Source organism: Lissotriton helveticus, chromosome 12, assembly GCF_964261635.1.
Source record: "Lissotriton helveticus chromosome 12, aLisHel1.1, whole genome shotgun sequence".
NCBI lineage: Eukaryota > Metazoa > Chordata > Amphibia > Caudata > Salamandridae > Lissotriton > Lissotriton helveticus.
In genome coordinates, this window is record NC_136073.1 from 566,100,111 (window position 1) to 566,118,531 (window position 18,421).

Genomic DNA, 18,421 nt, shown 5'->3' on the forward strand with positions numbered 1-18,421 from the left:
CCTATTGTAGCCCGTGATGAGCCTAGGTGGGTGTCGTTCGCTATTCCCTGGTGTCTCTCCTGCCTTAGTTGGAAAAATCAATTCATGTCTAGATTTTTCACTGCATTTGTTTTCTGCTTTTCTACATGTTGCCTCAGTGTACCCCCTGTTTTTCAGCCTGGAAAATAGGTCTTTTTTCGCTTTGGTCAAGTCTTCCGTGGTGCTACAATTTCTAGTCACTCTTAGGCACTCGGCATAAGGGATAGATTGTTTTAACGGGGTGGGATGAAAGCTCTGCGCATGTAGGAGGGCATTGCCTGCTGTGGGTTTGCGGTATGTGCGTGTCTGAATACTGTTATTTAAGACAAAAAGCTCTAAGTCAAGAAACTGTACAGTGGTGGGGCTAATGTTACATGTGAATTTCAAGTTTAAGGCATTTTCATTTAAATCATAAGCAAATTTTTCCGCACTTTCAGAGCTGCCCTGCCACAAAATAAAAATGTCATCGATAAACCGCTTATAAACCACAATGTTGTTAGTCATGATCTCTGCGTGGATGTTTTGTAGCACTTGCTCCTCCCACCAGCCCATATGCAAATTCGCATAGCTGGGAGAGAAGCAAGTGCCCATTGCTGATCCCTGCATTTGTTTGTAGTATAGTCTGTCGAATATAAAGGTGTTGTTGGTTAGACACCATTCTGTCATTTCAAGTAGCATGCCAGTATGTTTGTACACATTTATTGGCCTTTTTCCAAGGAAATGTTTAAGGGCGTTTAGTCCATCCCTGTGTCTGATACTCGTGTATAAAGATTGTACATCAAGAGTCATGAATAAGTAATTGTCTTTCCATTCCACATCATAAATTTTGGAGAGGAAATCCCCGGTGTCTTTGATGTAAGCTGGTAATCCCCTCACCTCAGGTTGGAGAAAATGATCGATGAAGACACTAGTTTTTTCAAAGAGGCTCCCTATTGCTGATATGATAGGTCTGCCAGGGGGAATTTTATCATTTTTGTGGATTTTAGGGATTAAGTAAAATTGGGGAGTTACCGGATAGTCATTTTTCAGGAACTCAAACTCATGTTTGCTCAACAGTCCCATCCCTTTCCATTTGTATAGCTCATTGTGGTATTTCTCCTGTACTCCAATAATGTGTGTTGGACTTATTCGCATGTAGCATTCATGATCTTGGAGCTGCGTCAGTGCTTCCTGGTTGTACATCTTTAGTGGCCACAGGACTATATTACCTCCCTTGTCTGACCATCTCACCACAATGTCAGATCTTGCTTTAATTTTTTCCATAAAGCTGTTGTATTTTCTCATTTGGTCTACATTGTGTCCTGCATACTCTTTGGTGCTTTTTATCGACAATCCTTTGAGATCCTTTATCACACAGTCTGAAAAAATGTCTAGTCCGTCTTTTGGCATCATGGGCATGAATATAGATTTCGGTTTAAATCCTGTTTTGACTGTTTTATAAATGTCTATCTCCGAGTTTGCAGCCGCTCCACTCGGTGTGATAAGGACAGCGTCATTTTGTTGCTCAAGGTCTACTTAATCTTGTAAAGCGTCCATGTTGGCCACGCTCAGGATCTCTTCCTGTTCACCAAGTTCTGGTGACTCTATTCCCTGCTGGCTTTGATTAAAGAAATATTTTTGTAGTTTCAATTTTCGTACATAAAGAAACAGATCAATGCGTGTTTGGGCATAGTCAAAATTAGTGTTGCTGCAGTACGTGAGGCCCAAGGATAGAATTTCAAGTTCCTGTGCTGATAGTTCTAAGTTCGTTAGATTGATTACTGTGTTGTCAGCTTCCATCATCGTCGTTTGTTGCGTCTGTATTGTTGCTTTGTTTGCTTTTTTGTTTGATTTGCCCCACCGTCTGTTTTTTCTCCGTCTGCTTTTTGTTGGTTTTGGGGAGATTTGCTCCTTCCTCCCTTGTGTTTCGAGGGCAGTCGTGGCCGCAGAGTTCTGAGGCGTTGCATCCGTAAAAAAGCTCATTCTTGTACTGGGGTGGGTGCGGGGCCAGTGGCTCCTGCGCTGTGATTACTCTCTGCGTCAGTTTCATATTCCGAGCTCACTTCATTTTCGCTCTGGGCAGTTTCTGCTCCTTGGTCGCCGATATTCGCAGCTGGTATTTGGCGTCTTATTTGGTCATACTTTCTAGCAAAAGTGTATATTCTCCCATTCATGTAATCATTGCGATCTCTTTGAAACTTGATAGCCTTTCTTTCTTTGATCTCGTTTTCATGTTTTATAATTCTCGCCGATATTTCTTTCATGCCATTTGCTATTTCACTCTTATTTTCTTTCGTGTCCAATTCTTTCAATATTTCTTCAATTCGAGTTATCATTTTTGCTCTGTCACTTATTGCAAATTGGACCAGGATTTTGAGCATGTTTTGTGATGATAGTGCACTGTTGTCAGCCCACATCTGAAGCATTGCAGGGTCGGGGTCTTCGTAGGTGGGGGCCACCAGTACTCTAAGCCCTCTGGGTACTCGCCCAACATCAAGATATCTGATGAGCGATTTCACTTCCCACCACTTTGCCACCTCCTTCTTCCGAAGTTTTTCCAATTCTGCCATTAATTTCTTAGTATCATCTTTCTCATTAGATTGTGGTTGTTCTCTCGTTATATTTTTGCCGCCTTTGCCTGTATCTGTGTCTGTAAATACATCCAGTGCTGCCTCTTCTCTTCCCTTTTCCCATTCCGCAGCCATGCTGAGCTAGTACAATTAGTGATTGTTTGTAAAGATTCACTGCCCGTGTGTTTTCGCTTCTCACAACCGGGCTGCCTCTCCCATGAATTAACGTTTCTAGCCCGCTCCCTGTTACTACCAACACGCGCCGTCTTACCTGACAGTCCCCGACTACTCTCCAGCGATCGTGAACTCTCAGACAGTCAGCTCAGCGTTGGTTTCGCAGGTTACTCGGGTCCTTCGGTGACAATTCCGGGGGGCGCTGCGTGTCTTTTTTCAAAAGTTAAAACCACAGATTGTCCTTGTATACACAGCGCATCCAAATCGAGGAGGGTCAGCGTGGGGTTTACGGACAATACACCCTTCGTATTAAATCCAAGCCAAACTTTGTTTCAAAAATGAGGCGCTGACTCCGTGAATCAAAATCCAAACGATATTTAATTGCTCAGTAGCTGCATAGACGCGTTTCGGCGGCTTGCTCCCGCCTTGTTCACTACATCTGCATGAACATTTGTGTAAACTTTATATAACCATACATGTTACATGTTTTAGTGGACATTCTCTTGTTATAAACGTTTCCATTGGTTAAGGGTTGTTGTGGTGACCACATATGACTCACATAGATTGACATAGAAGAGTTGCATGACTTGACACATTTTTACATCATGGTAGTCTTTTTACCCTTTAACTTCCATTATTTTTTGGAAACATGGATTGTTTAGAAAACATTTAAATACCTATACAAATTATAAGATATATTCTCAGTGTGTAATACACATCACAACCTTGTGTTTAGACCTTTTTTAGCCCTTAGATTCAAACAAACACGTGCATCCACATTGTTGCCGAGTTCATGAGTTAAAGTACGTTTCATGGTGTCATACCTACTGTTCCACCTGTATATATATATGTATATATATATATATATATATGTATATATATATATATATATATATGTGTATATATATATATATATGTATATATATATGTATATATATATATATATGTATATATATATGTATATATATATGTATATTACCTACTGGCGGTCGCCAGTAGGTATATATAGTTAGGATTTTTTCTCTATGGGTTTTTTGAAAATTCTATGTCTAATAACTTTGGCGTTTGTGGACGGAATTGGCTGAAATTTTCAGGAAAATTGCACATTTTGTTTCTGAGCAGCCCCTGAAAATTCGGGGGGGGGGTTCGTCCAGGGGGGGTCGAGAAAAAAGGGGGGTCCCAAAACGTGTTTTTAACATTGAGTTTTCCATAGGGCGGTTGGCCTCACTTTTAGCCCGAACGGCTGAATGGATTTGCACGAAACTTGGCAAAATTGTAGGGACTGGTAGCCTGATGTGCCTTTTGTAGGTCTCAATATATGTGCTACAGTGGATTTTGAGAAATTAACGTTTAAAAAAAGATATATATCTGTAACAGCGGACCGGGCAGCGCTCCAGGACGCGTACTTTTCGCGCAACGGAGCTTTGTGAAGCGAAGCTGATTGGTTCTCCGGCGTCTGTCAACATTCCAAACAGTCCGTAGCGGCCGCCATCTTGTCTCTCGGTAGGATCGAGAGACAAGAGGAGGCCAAAGCGAAGGGGCAAATGACCATAAGGGGGAATAGTAGATCCTCGCTGACCCCCTAGGTTTGATGTGGAGGTTTTAAAAGGGCCCCGCGGGGCAAAAAAAAAAAATAATAATAATAATCGAACGGCTGAATGGATTTGCACGAAACTTGGCAAAATTGTAGGGACTGGTAGCCCGATGTGCCTTTGCTAGGTCTCAATATATGTGCTTCAGTGGATTTTGAGAAATTAACGTTCAAAAAAAGATATATATCTGTAACAGCGCACCGCTTCGCGTACTTTTCGCGTTACGGAGCTTTGCGAAGCGAAGCTGATTGGCTCTCCGGTGTCTGTAAACATTCCAAACAGTACGTAGCGGCCGCCATCTTGTCTCTCGGTAGGATCGAGAGACAAGAGGAGGCCAAAGCGAAGGGGCAAATGACCATAAGGGGGCATAGTAGATCCTCGCTGACCCCCTAGGTTTGATGTGGAGGTTTTAAAAGGGCCCCGCGGGGCAAAAAAAAAAAATAATAATAATAATCGAACGGCTGAATGGATTTGCACGAAACTTGGTAAAATATTAGGGACTGGTAGCCCGATGTGCCTTTGCTAGGTCTCAATATATGTGCTTCAGTGCATTTTGAGAAATTAACGTTCAAAAACAAGATATATATCTGTAACAGCGCTCCGCTTCGCGGAGATAAAATTATATCTGTATTACCTAGCTGTTGCTAACACCAGTTAGCGACGGCTAGTAGGAGATAGCGACCATCTTGGGCCCCACTTTGCATGTGAGTGATATTTATCACTAATGACATGCAAAGTGGGCATGCCAAGATGTTAGCGACTGGAAACAGTCGCTAACATCGCTATCTCCTATTATCAACTTTTGGAAATATTCGAGATAAGCGCGAATATCTCCAAAAAGTAACAGCTGCCCTGAGCAGTTCTTAGCCATGTTATCCAATGGGAGGTGGATAACATGGCTAAGAGCATTAGCTCGGTAATGCATGAATATCGCTGAGTTTTCAGCGATATTAATGCATTGCGGTCGTTTTTTATCGTATTTGCGATAAACCTTGATAATAGCAAGGTTTATCTGCTATAATTTCTGACGTTAAAAAAAAAATCTTTGCAATGCATCGTTAGGGATAAATATCGCTTAACTTTGGTAATATGCCCCCAACGTCTGTTAACGTTCGATTCGAAGGAAATCAGGAAGTGTTGAAAAACATTGTCTGCGCCATCTTGTCTTTTTTCAAATGCCACACTTTTGTCGTGCACGGCAGCCATTTTAGATGCCTTGACCAGACCCACTCTGTGCACGCTGTCGATCCTTAGCATGGCTCCCCACCCTCGCAAGCATCTCACCCAGGCAGTGGTCACCCCCGCTCTCTGTCTTATGCATGGGTAATAAACCTCCCCCCATCTGCGCTGCTCTTCCCTGAGAATCACACCCTGTGCCCGCCCGACACCTCCCTTTCGCCCTATTCACTACCGCACCCTCTGACACTCCTTTTCCTCTGTGTCCGATTGTCCAGGCCGGTCCTAGGCTATCAGCTAGCCCTGCAGATGTAGTTTATGGCCACAGCTGTAAAGAATCACCCCTCTTCAAAGGAGTTATAGTAGATCAAGGCCCACACTCGATGAGATCCGTCACAGCAGAAGCGTTGCTATTATCTGAAAACCATCCTGTATTGTGATTGGGGAGGGGACCGAGCGTGAAGCGGAAGATTCCAGGGATGACTCTTTGTACATCAAAGTTTTTACAATTATGTGTCACATTAAAAATATATAGCACTCCGACAAAGTAGTAAGATTATAAAACTTTAATAATTTATAAATATATACAAGAAAACAAAAATAGTAATAACATATAAACATTTTTAGGGAAAAACAACGAAGTAGCGGTCGGCTGTGCGAATAGTCCCAACGCAGCACAACGTCCAGATTTCCGGCGTGGGGCGTCGCGGGGGGTGGGTCATCAGTAGCAAACTGTTGTGCGAATAGTTCCAAGGCAGCAGAACGCGCCGAAATCTAGATGACACGAAAGTGATGTCTAGTAAGTTGCCACCGGGCAAATAACGGCGTGGGGCGTCGCGGGGGTGGGTCATCAGTAGCAAACTGTTGTGCGAATAGTTCCAAGGCAGCAGAACGATGGCACCAAGGTGATGTCCAGTAAGTTGCCGCACTGGTTTTGGTATCCTACAATGCTGCTCCGAATAACGGCGTGGGGCGCCCCGGGGGAGGCGGCGTGAACGGGCCTCTCCAGGTGGAGTGTCATCTGTTGTAGTGGGGCGCCCCTTTACCGTTTCAGTTGCCATTCCGTCCGTTTTTGGTCCACTGTGTCAAAAGCCGCAATTCAGCTGAGTTGCGCCCACTCTTGCGGTGCAGCGATAGGCGGCTGTCACAGGACTCTCAAAATGGCGGCAGGCTCTTTCCTTTTTGGGCCTGGTCCACTGAAATGGCCCTGGGACACCTTGGAAATCGGACGCTTGTCTGCTAGGTCTTGGACCCCATTCTCGAAAGCGTCCCCTCCGCCTTGAGAATTCATCAAAAGTTTTGGGGGCCCCGACTCCTGCAGGCTTCTGGTGGGGAGCGGCTGCCATGATTGCTCGCGGAATGACCACGACGGAGCTACGAGATGGTGGTGCTCTCATGCTGACGCCAGTTTAGTCTGAAACATCCAGAAACAAGGTGGGGCTTTCATCGTTTGGGAAAAAAAAAAAAGTTTTCATCCAATGAAAAGTGTTGTTTTTAGGTCATATGATCAAGCCTTCCATCATTAGGAAACCAAAAGTAAAATGAACCAATGAAAAGTTTTATAAACAAGTCACATGACCTGTTATGCGGCATAGGGTATAAAATGCGGAGAAAATACGTTGGCACGTGAGGCGGCGTCAGTAGCGGACCGATGTGCGAATAGGCCGAAGGCAATACAACGCGCCAAGATCCGGATGGCACCGAGGTGGTGTCCAGCAAGTTGCAGCACTGGTGTGGCCATCCTACAATGCTGAAAGTCGGCGTGGGGCGCCCCGTTGGCCTGTGAGTTTGCGTCAGTAGCGGACCGATGTGCGAATAGGCCGAAGGCAGCACAACGCGCCAAGATCCGGATGGCACCGAGGTGGTGTCTAGTAAGTTGCCGCACTGGTGTGGCCATCCAACAATGCTGAAAGTCGGCGTGGGGCGCCCCGTTGGCCTGTGAGATGGCGTCAGTAGCGGACCGATGTGCGAATAGGCCGAAGGCAGCACAACGCGCCAAGATCCGGATGGCACCGAGGTGGTGTCTAGTAAGTTGTCGCACTTCTGTGGCCATCCTACAATGTTGAAAGTCGGCGTGGGGCGCCCCGTTGGCCTGTGAGATGGCGTCAGTAGCGGACCGATGTGCGAATGGGGCCAAAGGCAGCGCAACAATATTTTCTGACTGACACCACAAGGCGCTGAGATGCCAAGATCCGGATGGCACCGAGGTGATGTCTAAGTTGCGGACTGATGTGTGAATGGGGCCAAAGGCAGCGTAACAATATTTTTTGTATGGAAGATACCACTAGGCGTTGAGATGCCAAGATTCGGATGGCACCGAGGTGATGTCTAGCAAGTTGCTGTACTGGTGTGGTCATCCTACAATGCTGAAACTCGGCGTGGGTCGCCCCATTAGCCTGTGAGATGGCGTCAGTAGCGGACCGATGTGCGAATAGGCCGAAGGCAGCACAACGCGCCAAGATCCGGATGTCACCGTGGTGGTTTCATAGTTGAGAGGCACTTCATCTGCAGTGGGGCGCCGAGATCCGGATGGCACCGAGGTGATGTCTAGCAAGTTGCTGTACTGGTGTGGTCATTCTACAATGCTGAAAGTCGACGTGGGGCGCCCCATTAGCCTGTGAGATGGCGTCAGTAGCGGACTGATGTGCGAATGGGGCCAAAGGCAGCGCAACAATATTTTCTGAAGAGAAGACACCAAAAGGTGCTGACATTCCAAGATCCGGATGGCACCGAGGTGGTGTCTAGCAAGCTATGCAGTTGAGTTGTGTGCGCACTTGCGGCGAATAGGTCGAAGGCAGCATAACAATGTTTTTTGAATAGAAGACACCACAAGGCGTTGAGATTCGGTTACCACCGAGGTGATGTCTAGCAAGTTGCCGCACTGGTGTGGCCATCCTACAATACTGCTCCGAATAACGACGTGGGGTGCCCGAAGGGGGGGGGAGCCGGGGTGAATGGGCCTTCCTAGGTGGAGGCTCGTCTGCTGTAGTGGGGTGCCCCTTTACCGTTTCAGTTGCCATTCAGCTGAGTTTCGGCTGCTCTTGATGCTACAGCGACAGGCGGCTGCAAGAGGACTCTCAAAATGGCGGCCTGTTCTTTGGATTTGGGCCTGGTCCACTAAAATGGCCCTGGGACACCTTAGAACTCGGACGCTCGATTTTTTTTTCCTTTCCTGTACATGCAAAAAAAGGTAAATGCCCGGTACGTTACACGCTTCATCTGCCACGATGAACTCTCCAGAGGAACCGAAAAAAAATATAGTTGTGGTAACTATACCATGCATCGTCATATGGAGAGGTGGCACCAATTAATTATAGTGCTGCATAAAAGAGAGATTTGGAGGAGAACCCCTGACCTGCTAGTACATTCATCAAAGAAGTGGCACTGAGAGCTTCAGAGGCAAGGGAAACGGTCCCAAATATTTAGAAGAACTTTGGAAAGATTAAAATGACATGTTTAGATTGTGGCAAATTAATTTCATGTGGACAGATGAGTGTTACTCTAATAAATACAGCATATGAACATCATCATAGTCGATGGTTGGTAGAGACATTTTGACTATATCCTGGACCTGCCCGTCCTCGCCCAAAATGGCGCCGGAATAAATGGGACTCGTAACTCCTTGTTGTGTACTGGTTGCAGAACCTTGAAATCACGAGATACGTATGCAGTTTTGAAGCACATGGCGGGCGGGGACGAGAATTGATTGACTATTTCGACATCCCTATTGATATTAAGTTCTGATGTGTTATTGATTACTGTACTGTTGAAAGTTCGAATTAACGTCACCCATGGTACTTGCCCGCAAATGTATATCTAGATAATTTTATTGTAACTGGCCCTGTCGTATTTTAATTATAAAATGTACGTCCACCGATTCCGTAACTGTTAGACACCTTAGTTCTTGCAACCTAATGGCCCGCCCGTTACGTTCCTCTACAGTGTAAATGTCTATTCATCATATACGATTACAGTTTGCTCTGTGGCAGGCCCACGTGGTTATAGGCTCGTATTTGTATAATGAAATTTTCACAATAAAGGTTTTTAAAAGAAAACATGGTAGTAGTATATACATTGGTAAAGTTTTTAATAATAGTGACTGTTTTAGAATCATTAAAAGGCAAGTGAAATAAAGCAGACCAATTACATGAAGGGTAAAAGGTATAATACGAAGGAACGCAGTAAAGATAAATGGTCAAGGGCTGTTGTGTTTTCTATTCCTGCAACATAAAGTGATCGATAAGAATCTCATATTCAGGCGTATCGGCGACTAAGACAGCAGGTCGACCCTCTTTTGCTCAACGGCTCCGTCATGGGACGAAGAAACGCTCTTTTTCTCGAAAAAAGAATATATTTTACTTGCAGGACAGTTGTAAAATTTCCGGGAAAGTACATTAGCCTGGAACATTATAACATATATTTAAGAAAAAATAATGTTCGGAAGTAATGAAAAGCGTAATTTTTAGGTCATATGACCAAGCCTTTCATCATTACAATAAGAAAAGTAAAATGAACCAATGAAAAGTTTTATTAACAAGTCACATGACTTGTTATGCTTACGTTACGCGCTGCGCGCCCCGGATGACTTCCGGATGCGCTAACGCGGCGCGTCATATGACGCATTACGCGACAACGCAGGTACAGAATATAGTCAAAATGTCTCCACCAACCAGCGGTCGGAACACAACCCCTTTCAGCAGGCTAAATAGTTCTGTTAAATGACAACAGAAGGGACAGACAACAAGAACCATCAGTCAAAGAGGGGAGGGCTAGTTCTTCTCTACCGGGTTACATTGGGGCGCTACCGGAACTGATCGAATTGGTAGTCTACAGTGTTTCTGGATGTTTCAGACTGAAGCTGGGGTTAGCATGAGAGCAGCACCATTTCGTAGCTCCGTCGTGGTCATTCCGCAACCAATCATGGCAGCCGTTCTTTATCGTTATTTTGGGCGGGGTGGGTGGCGGAGCCGAGCTGTTTTGCAGCCATCATTGTGTGGAGTTCAGTTCATCTCACTAGTTTTGTATTTGTCATGAGGGGTTGTTCCTAATGTTTCTATTTTAGCGAGGTCAAAAAGAGATCCAATTAGTGGCCTACTGATTTTGCTCGATTCCTTTTCTTTTTTTTACACGATTTTTCGTTATCTGCAAAGACTAAACAGAGTATTGCGACTCTGTGTTTGTTTGTAAATAGAGAATGAACCAAAGAGAACTAATTCTAAAACAGTAAATACTTGGATAACAATCAATCAAATGGAGAGAGAAGCAGGCACGACGGATTACAACGGGGGCAAAGGCCTGCGTTAACTACCTTTCACTATCTGCAAAGAGAGAGTACTCCTAATAGAAATGAGTGGGGGGGGCACCCATTCAAAGCAGATCAGTGTGCATAAACACGAAAATGTTTTCACTTACCACGTACTTGACATTCGACAGCTTATGATATTTGCTATTAAAAAACCATTGAAATTCACTGAAAAAACCATAGGTTATAGACCATATATAGTTAGGAATTAGCATTTACAAAACCTTGAAAATTCACTGAAAAAACCATAGGTTATAGACCATATATAGTTAGGAATTAGCATTTAAAAAACCTTATTTTACTCACACAAAACCATTGAAATTCCATATATAGTTAGTTGCACTAACTATATATCGCGCACCCGCAATCCACTGCTGATCATGTCACATATTACATCATTCATGACATGGTCAGTGACATCACTGATGACATCCCAAATGACATCACTGATGACATCACTGATGACATCTCATTTGACATTATTCTTGTGCTAATACGATAAACCTCTTCAGACTCTAATATAACCTTAGATACACTCAGTGTATACAGACACTCACACACTGCCACTCATCCATGGAGTTACTCACACACCCAGTCAGTCATGCAAAGAAACAATCTCACCTCCATTTCTTCAACTATACAGTTAAACACACCTTACTTATTGAAACATATACTAACACATATTTACTCTCTTATACAATCCCTGATACAAGTTCACAATGATCGATACAACCACTCACTCATTCAGTGGCTCTCATGCACAGTTATTTATATATGCCAACTCTCACATGTACTGTGTTTTACATATGTACTTACTATGACATGTAGCATTGAGATATCCATTCACTCATCAATACACTCATGCACACAGTCAACTGCCCATGTAGCTGTTTCCACATGCACTCTTGAACTCATACACCTAGTGAATAAACTGCTCAAACATCTATGCATAGAGTCACACACCTTCCAGCCACCCCCACACAAACTCAATCTCCCATAGAAATACTTGGGCAACCAATTAATAACACATATAGCCTCTCGTATAGCTAATGATCAACACATGCAGCAGTTTACAGAACAACAGACATAATGATGCACAAATTAAGACAGTTTAGTCACTAACCCATGCATTCAGTGAGACACATTTAATCACTCACTCATACAGTCAGTCACGCACCTACTAAATCCTTCATCCAGACACTTATACATCCACTCATTCTTCAATATGTAAGACATATTTTAACTTTACAGAAACATACAGTCACTGGATGTTGTCATCAGTGATGTCATCAGTGATGTCATTTGAGATGTCATCAGTGATGTCATCAGTGATGTCACTGACCATGTCATGAATGATGTAATATGTGACATGATCAGCAGTGGATTGCGGGTGCGCGATATATAGTTAGTGCAACTAACTATATATGGAATTTCAATGGTTTTGTGTGAGTAAAATAAGGTTTTTTAAATGCTAATTCCTAACTATATATGGTCTATAACCTATGGTTTTTTCAGTGAATTTTCAAGGTTTTGTAAATGCTAATTCCTAACTATATATGGTCTATAACCTATGGTTTTTTCAGTGAATATATATATGTATATATATATATATATATATATATATATATATATATTCCTCGCCTTCCTGGGGTGGCTCGCTGCCGGTAACCAATATCACGCGGGTCCAATTTCTTTAAGCCAAAGCCGTGAGGTTTATTAAAATCATAAACCTTGTCGTGGCGTGTTTCGTTCCCCGGAGCACTTGTTCACACAACAGTTTTACATAAAGTTTGTGCTTAAAAAACAGGTTGCAATCATGGTCAACAAAAGCGGACTTCAAAGTTAGACGCCATCCTGAAGTGTCTTGGCGCTTCGTACCTCACAAGATATATTAAACATCATTACTGATAACACATTGACAGCAATTACGAGCACATCTTGTTGTCTATGTTCATATAATGTTGTGCCTCCTAATTGTTAGTGCAGGGAGAGAGTGTTATGATACGAGGTATATCAGATGCATTATGGGACCCTGAGTCCGTAACCACTGGTAGTGATATGTGGGTAGCTCCCTTAATCTGCTGTCACTTAGCGTGTGAATAAATGTCATGTAAAACTACTACTGGGGGTTACTGTTGTGCACCAGAGAGATGATGGTCCATAAATCGGCGGCAGCTCGAGGAATTCATATGCGAGCATGAGAGAATCGTTACTGCCCTGTGTATCCTGTAATCATGTATCGTGCCATGATCAGCACCGTGTAGTGGCTGTGTTAGTGCCCTGTTCACCCTGGAATCCATCATCACAGCTAGTTAGTGCTGGAGATGTTCAATTAATCGGTATCATCCCCTTGTGCTAATGCATCTATATGTGTCAGAAATTCTGTGTACTTAGCAGGTGCATCTGCATAATCGTCAATAACAAATAACATCCATTGTGTCCTTGTCCATAAAGCACGAACAGAAAAAATATTATATATATATATATATATATATCCAAACGTAGAAAAAATCCTTCCAGACCTCACAGACCCAAGAAGAGTGGCACGCACGCCGGCGGAGTGAATCGGCAAAATTAATTAACATATACCCTCGGATGAGCGTGCTCTCAGGAAACAACACACAGCAACTCATAAGGGTGTCCTGTATAAACAACAGGACACCCTTACGAGTTGCTGTGTGTTGTTTCTGAGAGCACGCTCATCCAAGGGTATATCTTTTCTTACAACTACCAGTGTTCTCTCTTTTTGCCTCACATATGACTATCAAAATGGGTGATTACATAGGTGCTACCTCTATCTATGGTAGTTTTTTCATCAAAGCAAACACAAGGAGATGATGGACAGAGCACTAAAACTTTTCAGACATTCACCCCCAGTCAGAGATCTGGGTTGAATCCATCATCGTTCTTTAGCTCACTTCACCACCCCAGTTCAGACCCAGCTATATGCAAATCAGTCTTGACCCTGTGCCACATGGGAACAGTCCAGCCTGATCTGCCAAGCCAGGTCTTCCCTGGACCGGAAACCAGCATCTTGGGACCAATTTCGGGGTAACAGCCCTCACCATCCAAACAATGGACTTAGGCCCGGATCTCTGTACTGGGGTAAATGTTTGACATTGTGCAACATTCTGTCCATCAATTGTTCTTTTTGCATTTGTCACTCTGGAGTGGGACGGTTATGCCTAGACGTGGGTCCCGGGCTCTCCATGCCACTGGAGTCCAGCTAGCCTGGCTAATTTGGGGTAATGCCCCAAAACCAGTCCCAGGATACTTGTTTCCCGTCCAGGGAGGACCTGGCCTGGCAGTTCGGGCTGGACTATTCCCATGGGGAACAGGGTGAAGTCTGATTTGCATATAGCTGGGTCTGAACTAGAAAGGCATGGGGAGCAAAAAACGATGGCTTTTGGCCTCTGTACTGGGGTGAATGTTTGACATTGTGCAACATTCTCTCTATCAATTGTTCTTTTAGTTTTTTCATCAAGACAATCGTTGTGCTTTGTTGTGTTTGCCAACTTCTTGTTCAGATCTTGCTCCACACTCTCCCATATGCATGGGTTCTTGGTTTTCCTTCTTTCTGTTTTTCTGAAACAATTTGGCTAAGATAATGCTTTCCTGTGGTGTTGAGCTATGGCTCAGTAGAGTCGCCTTCTGTTCTGGGTTCTCCTATTCACGGCCAACCCTTTTTCAGGTTCTGCCATGCCAGTGTACTCGTTTTGGGTTCATGTTGTATGTCTGAAACATGTCGACCTCCTGCACAGCGCCACGGGTAGTTTGTCTACCTGGCGTTTTTAACCTTTGACACACAGATTTCTTTATGTATGCACTTTAGAATCAGTGTAGTCAATTTTAAGTATCACTTTTCACTTGAGCACTGCACAATTTAGTCCACTTTATGGTAAACATCATGGCTAGTTGTCTGACATCCATTTTCCACACCGGCACTATTTGGTCGGATTTGGTATGGATTGATCAGTAATTCCCACGTGACGTTAACTCCACCATGAGGGTGGTCTGATGGGAACTATCCTAGCTCTGCGTTACCAATCACTTTCGACAGCATTGGCTTACTTACACAACCCGCTGTTTCTGAGATACAGGTATAGGTGCACACCACTTTTGAGACCTGTTCTGCTTTGTTATGTGCTGTATGTTGTCTTCGGACATAATTCTCTTCCTTTGACAGGAGTAAAACTGCATGCTTTTTCTTCTTCTGCTTTTGTTACCTGTGGTTCCTACCACAGTTCTTGGGCTGCAGAGCAATTCTTCCTGGCCTTCCTGCCTTAGAGTGGCCCGTCTCATCTATTTATGCTCCAGCTAGACAACAACAAGTTCTAATCTGGGATGTTGATCCAATCAGTTTGCAGGACCTCCTCCAGGTATGTTTTTGCTTTGATATCTAACTCAAAGGTAAGGAATCTGCAGCTAAATGTCTCTATCAGATGAACAAGTTACTTACTTTTGGTAACGCCTTATCTGCTAGAGACTGGATCTAGCCGCAGATTCCTTCCCGAATCTCCCATCCTCCCTGCTCTGCAAACTAATTTATTCCTATCTCATATTCTGCTTGATATTGGGTAATTCCTCCGGTTTGATATTGGGATATTCCTTGAGACAGATACGTCTGTATTGACAGAGAAAGTACCAGATGTCTGTCTTTATTAGCACACAGTTCCCTTGGCCAGTTTCTGCAAGTGGTTCCGTGTTTTTGGCATGAACTCCGATGACATCACATCCGGTGGTCGACGTCACTACGGAGTCGCAAGATGCCCTCTTCCGACGCACAGAGGTACTGAGGAAAAAGATTTCCGGAACCGGTCTAATGCCCGGTGAGAATTCAAAGGTAAGAATCTGTGGCTAGAACCTGTCTCTACCACATAAGGCGTTACCGAAGGTAAGTAACTTGGTCGTTTTGGTGAGTAATTACCGAACATGTTTCAAGCATGTTAAAAATACCATGCCTTGTGTGAGTAAAACTAGCCATGATTTTGCCTGCTGGGGCTTTTTTATGTCCATAACAGCGATTCTCTGATAAGATAACACCCACAGAAAACCTGTGGATCTTGAAGTACTCCTGAAATCCAGCTCTTAACCAACTATGGAAATGTCTCAAACCGATGTAAGAAACTGGTTTTGGATAAAAGAGGAAGATGTGAAATTGATAAAAGAACAGCTACCATTTTGTTCTGGTTGCTTAAAGTCTCTTTCTTTCCTTTTAGGATGAACCCCTCAATCCAGCTGAAAGCCGTGGCCTTACTGATCGCTTTGCTGCTGAGTGCAAGTGAAGGGGAGAGGAGGGTAAGCGGGAGTGAAGTCAGGACTTATTGCCTTGCTCCTGAGTGCTAGTGATGGGGGTAGGAGGGTGAGCAGAAGTGCAGTCACTCACACACCTCAGGGACCACAGACTACATCCTTCCTTCACACATGGTGCTTTAACCCCTTCGACGCTCATGACGAGCTGAGCTCGTCATGAGTTACGCCTGTCGTACGCTCATGACGAGCTGAGCTCGTCATGATACGCGGGTTTTCGCAAAAGTCAGCGCACAGCGGGAAAACTCGCAGCGCGCATGGGGTTAATAACTGCAGCACAGATTTCCCTCACCCTTGAGCAGGGACCACAGCAGCACAGTTTTACCCCGTGCCTGAAGGAAGGGCCAAAGTAGCTCAAGCTTGCTGAATACATGGATAGCTCCAACCACATCATTGCAGGTTTCCTTCAGACAAGGAGCACAAACCACAGTATTGCAGGTTGCCCACACAGCAGAGACCACAGCAGAGCAGCGCCCTGCATATAGAGTACCAGGACCGCTGCATTGCCTTGCTACTGGCTACAGTACTAGAAACTTGCTTGGTATTATTAAAACTCTCCCTCCCACCAGGTTGCACAGACTGCCAGTGTTGAGTTGGATGTTACATTTCCTTTACAACCTACCCTTTTCATATTTTTAACATAACATTTATTCCAGCACGTGCAGATAAGTGGCACCCTGTGCAGAGGTTTTTGCTTGATTAAGACCAGATCATCTATCAAAGTCTCAAATAATTTGACTGAACTGTATGATTTTTGATTAATTATCTTTCATAAATGTAATCCTATAGAAGAAAAAAGATTAAATAATTTCGGTATCCTGAAAAACATAGGACATCAAGGCGTGCCCAGTTGTTTTATGGGTATTTCAGACTCATATTTACCCTGTTGTTTGCATTGTTTGCAATGTATTGTTTTTCATGTAATGTGTGCTGATGCAGACCATAGGGTTAGCACTCACAGAATACACTGTGTCATTAGGGCACTATGATTCCAATTTTAGACTTTCATTTTATAAACTAAGTGGGCGTCTTGGTTGCCTTTCATTGAAACAATTGTGTAAAGGACCAGATTACTGAGGTTTGTGAAAGAAAAGACCTGCATTTGAATTGTTAGTTCCCCGTCACATAGCCGTAATATAATTTGAGGCCGTAATATAATATAATGTGAGGCCTCTTGTTTTTAGAACAGATTTTTTCTTTGATGTTGTGTTGGTGTGAAGGTTTAGTCAACTGCAGGCCAAGTTAGCCTTTGAATTTAACATGGTATCCCATTAGAACAAGTAGCTGGTTTAAAAGAATCACCCAAGTTAAAGATCTAAACTTTGATACATTGTCTATATTAATCACAAAGAATGGCCTCAAGCTTTTTATATAGATTGTATTGTATTGTATTGTAATTGCATTTATATAGCGCTTACTACCCCTGACGAGGCATTGATGCGCTTTTTCGGCGTGTACCACGCTACTCCGGGACCCATAGAGGATTAGTGTTGAATTAGTATAGTGAATCATGCGAGTACATTTTAAGTGGTGGATAGGTTAGTTAGTTTTTTGGATTTGGAATGATAGCAGAAGGATAGAGGAGGACAAAGGTTTGTATTTATATAGCGCTTGTTAACGCATGGTATTCAGGAAGCCTATAAAGGATTAGTGGTGAATTAATATGGTGAAATATGAAGTAATTTCAGTGGTGGATATTAGTCTGTTACTTGGAGTGAGAAGAATAGTAGAGGGATAAAAGGGGAAGAAAGATTTGCATTCATATAGCACTTGTTCCCCTGATAGGTGTTGAAGCACTTTTCTGGCGAGTAGCACGCCACTCCGAAACCCATAAAGGATTAGTGTTGAAAATTAGTATAGTATAAATATGAAGTAATTTGAGTAGTGGATATGTTATTCAGTTATTTGGGTAGTATATTCGTATAGTTGAATATAGAATTTGAGAAGTGAACATGTTAGTCTGTTAATTTTGATTGAAAAGGATAGTGGAGAGATAAAAGAGTGAAGGATTTTTTTTATGTCTTAGCAGCAGGAGCAGGCTTTTGGATGAGTAAAAAGGAGTTTTGGAGGGGAGGAGTCAGAGGGAAGAGTTTAGAAAGGTTTATTTTAGGGGATCGGTATAGTAAAAAGAGGTGTCAGATGATGCAAGGAGGGGTAGAGTAAGAGAGAGCTTAGAAAGGGTTATTTTGGCGATCATAGTAGTGGTATGGGGTTTGGGATAAATGAAAGAGTGGATGTAAAGGATGTATTGATAGATTTATAGGATGAGAGCTAGGGTAGTGCATTGGAAGGAGTAATAG

The 18,421-nt window shown here is 43.4% G+C and overlaps 1 protein-coding gene across 4 annotated transcripts in view; it reads left to right on the forward strand.

Moving 5' to 3' along the window:
- Positions 1-18,421, forward strand: part of ELMO3 (engulfment and cell motility 3) — a 300,338-nt gene that overhangs the window by 141,888 nt on the left and 140,029 nt on the right. For all 4 annotated transcript variants that reach the window (XM_078668416.1, XM_078668415.1, XM_078668418.1 and 1 more), the window contains one exon: positions 16,031-16,109. In XM_078668416.1, the coding sequence (XP_078524542.1) occupies positions 16,031-16,109 (79 nt within the window). The remainder of the gene's footprint in view (positions 1-16,030; positions 16,110-18,421) is intronic.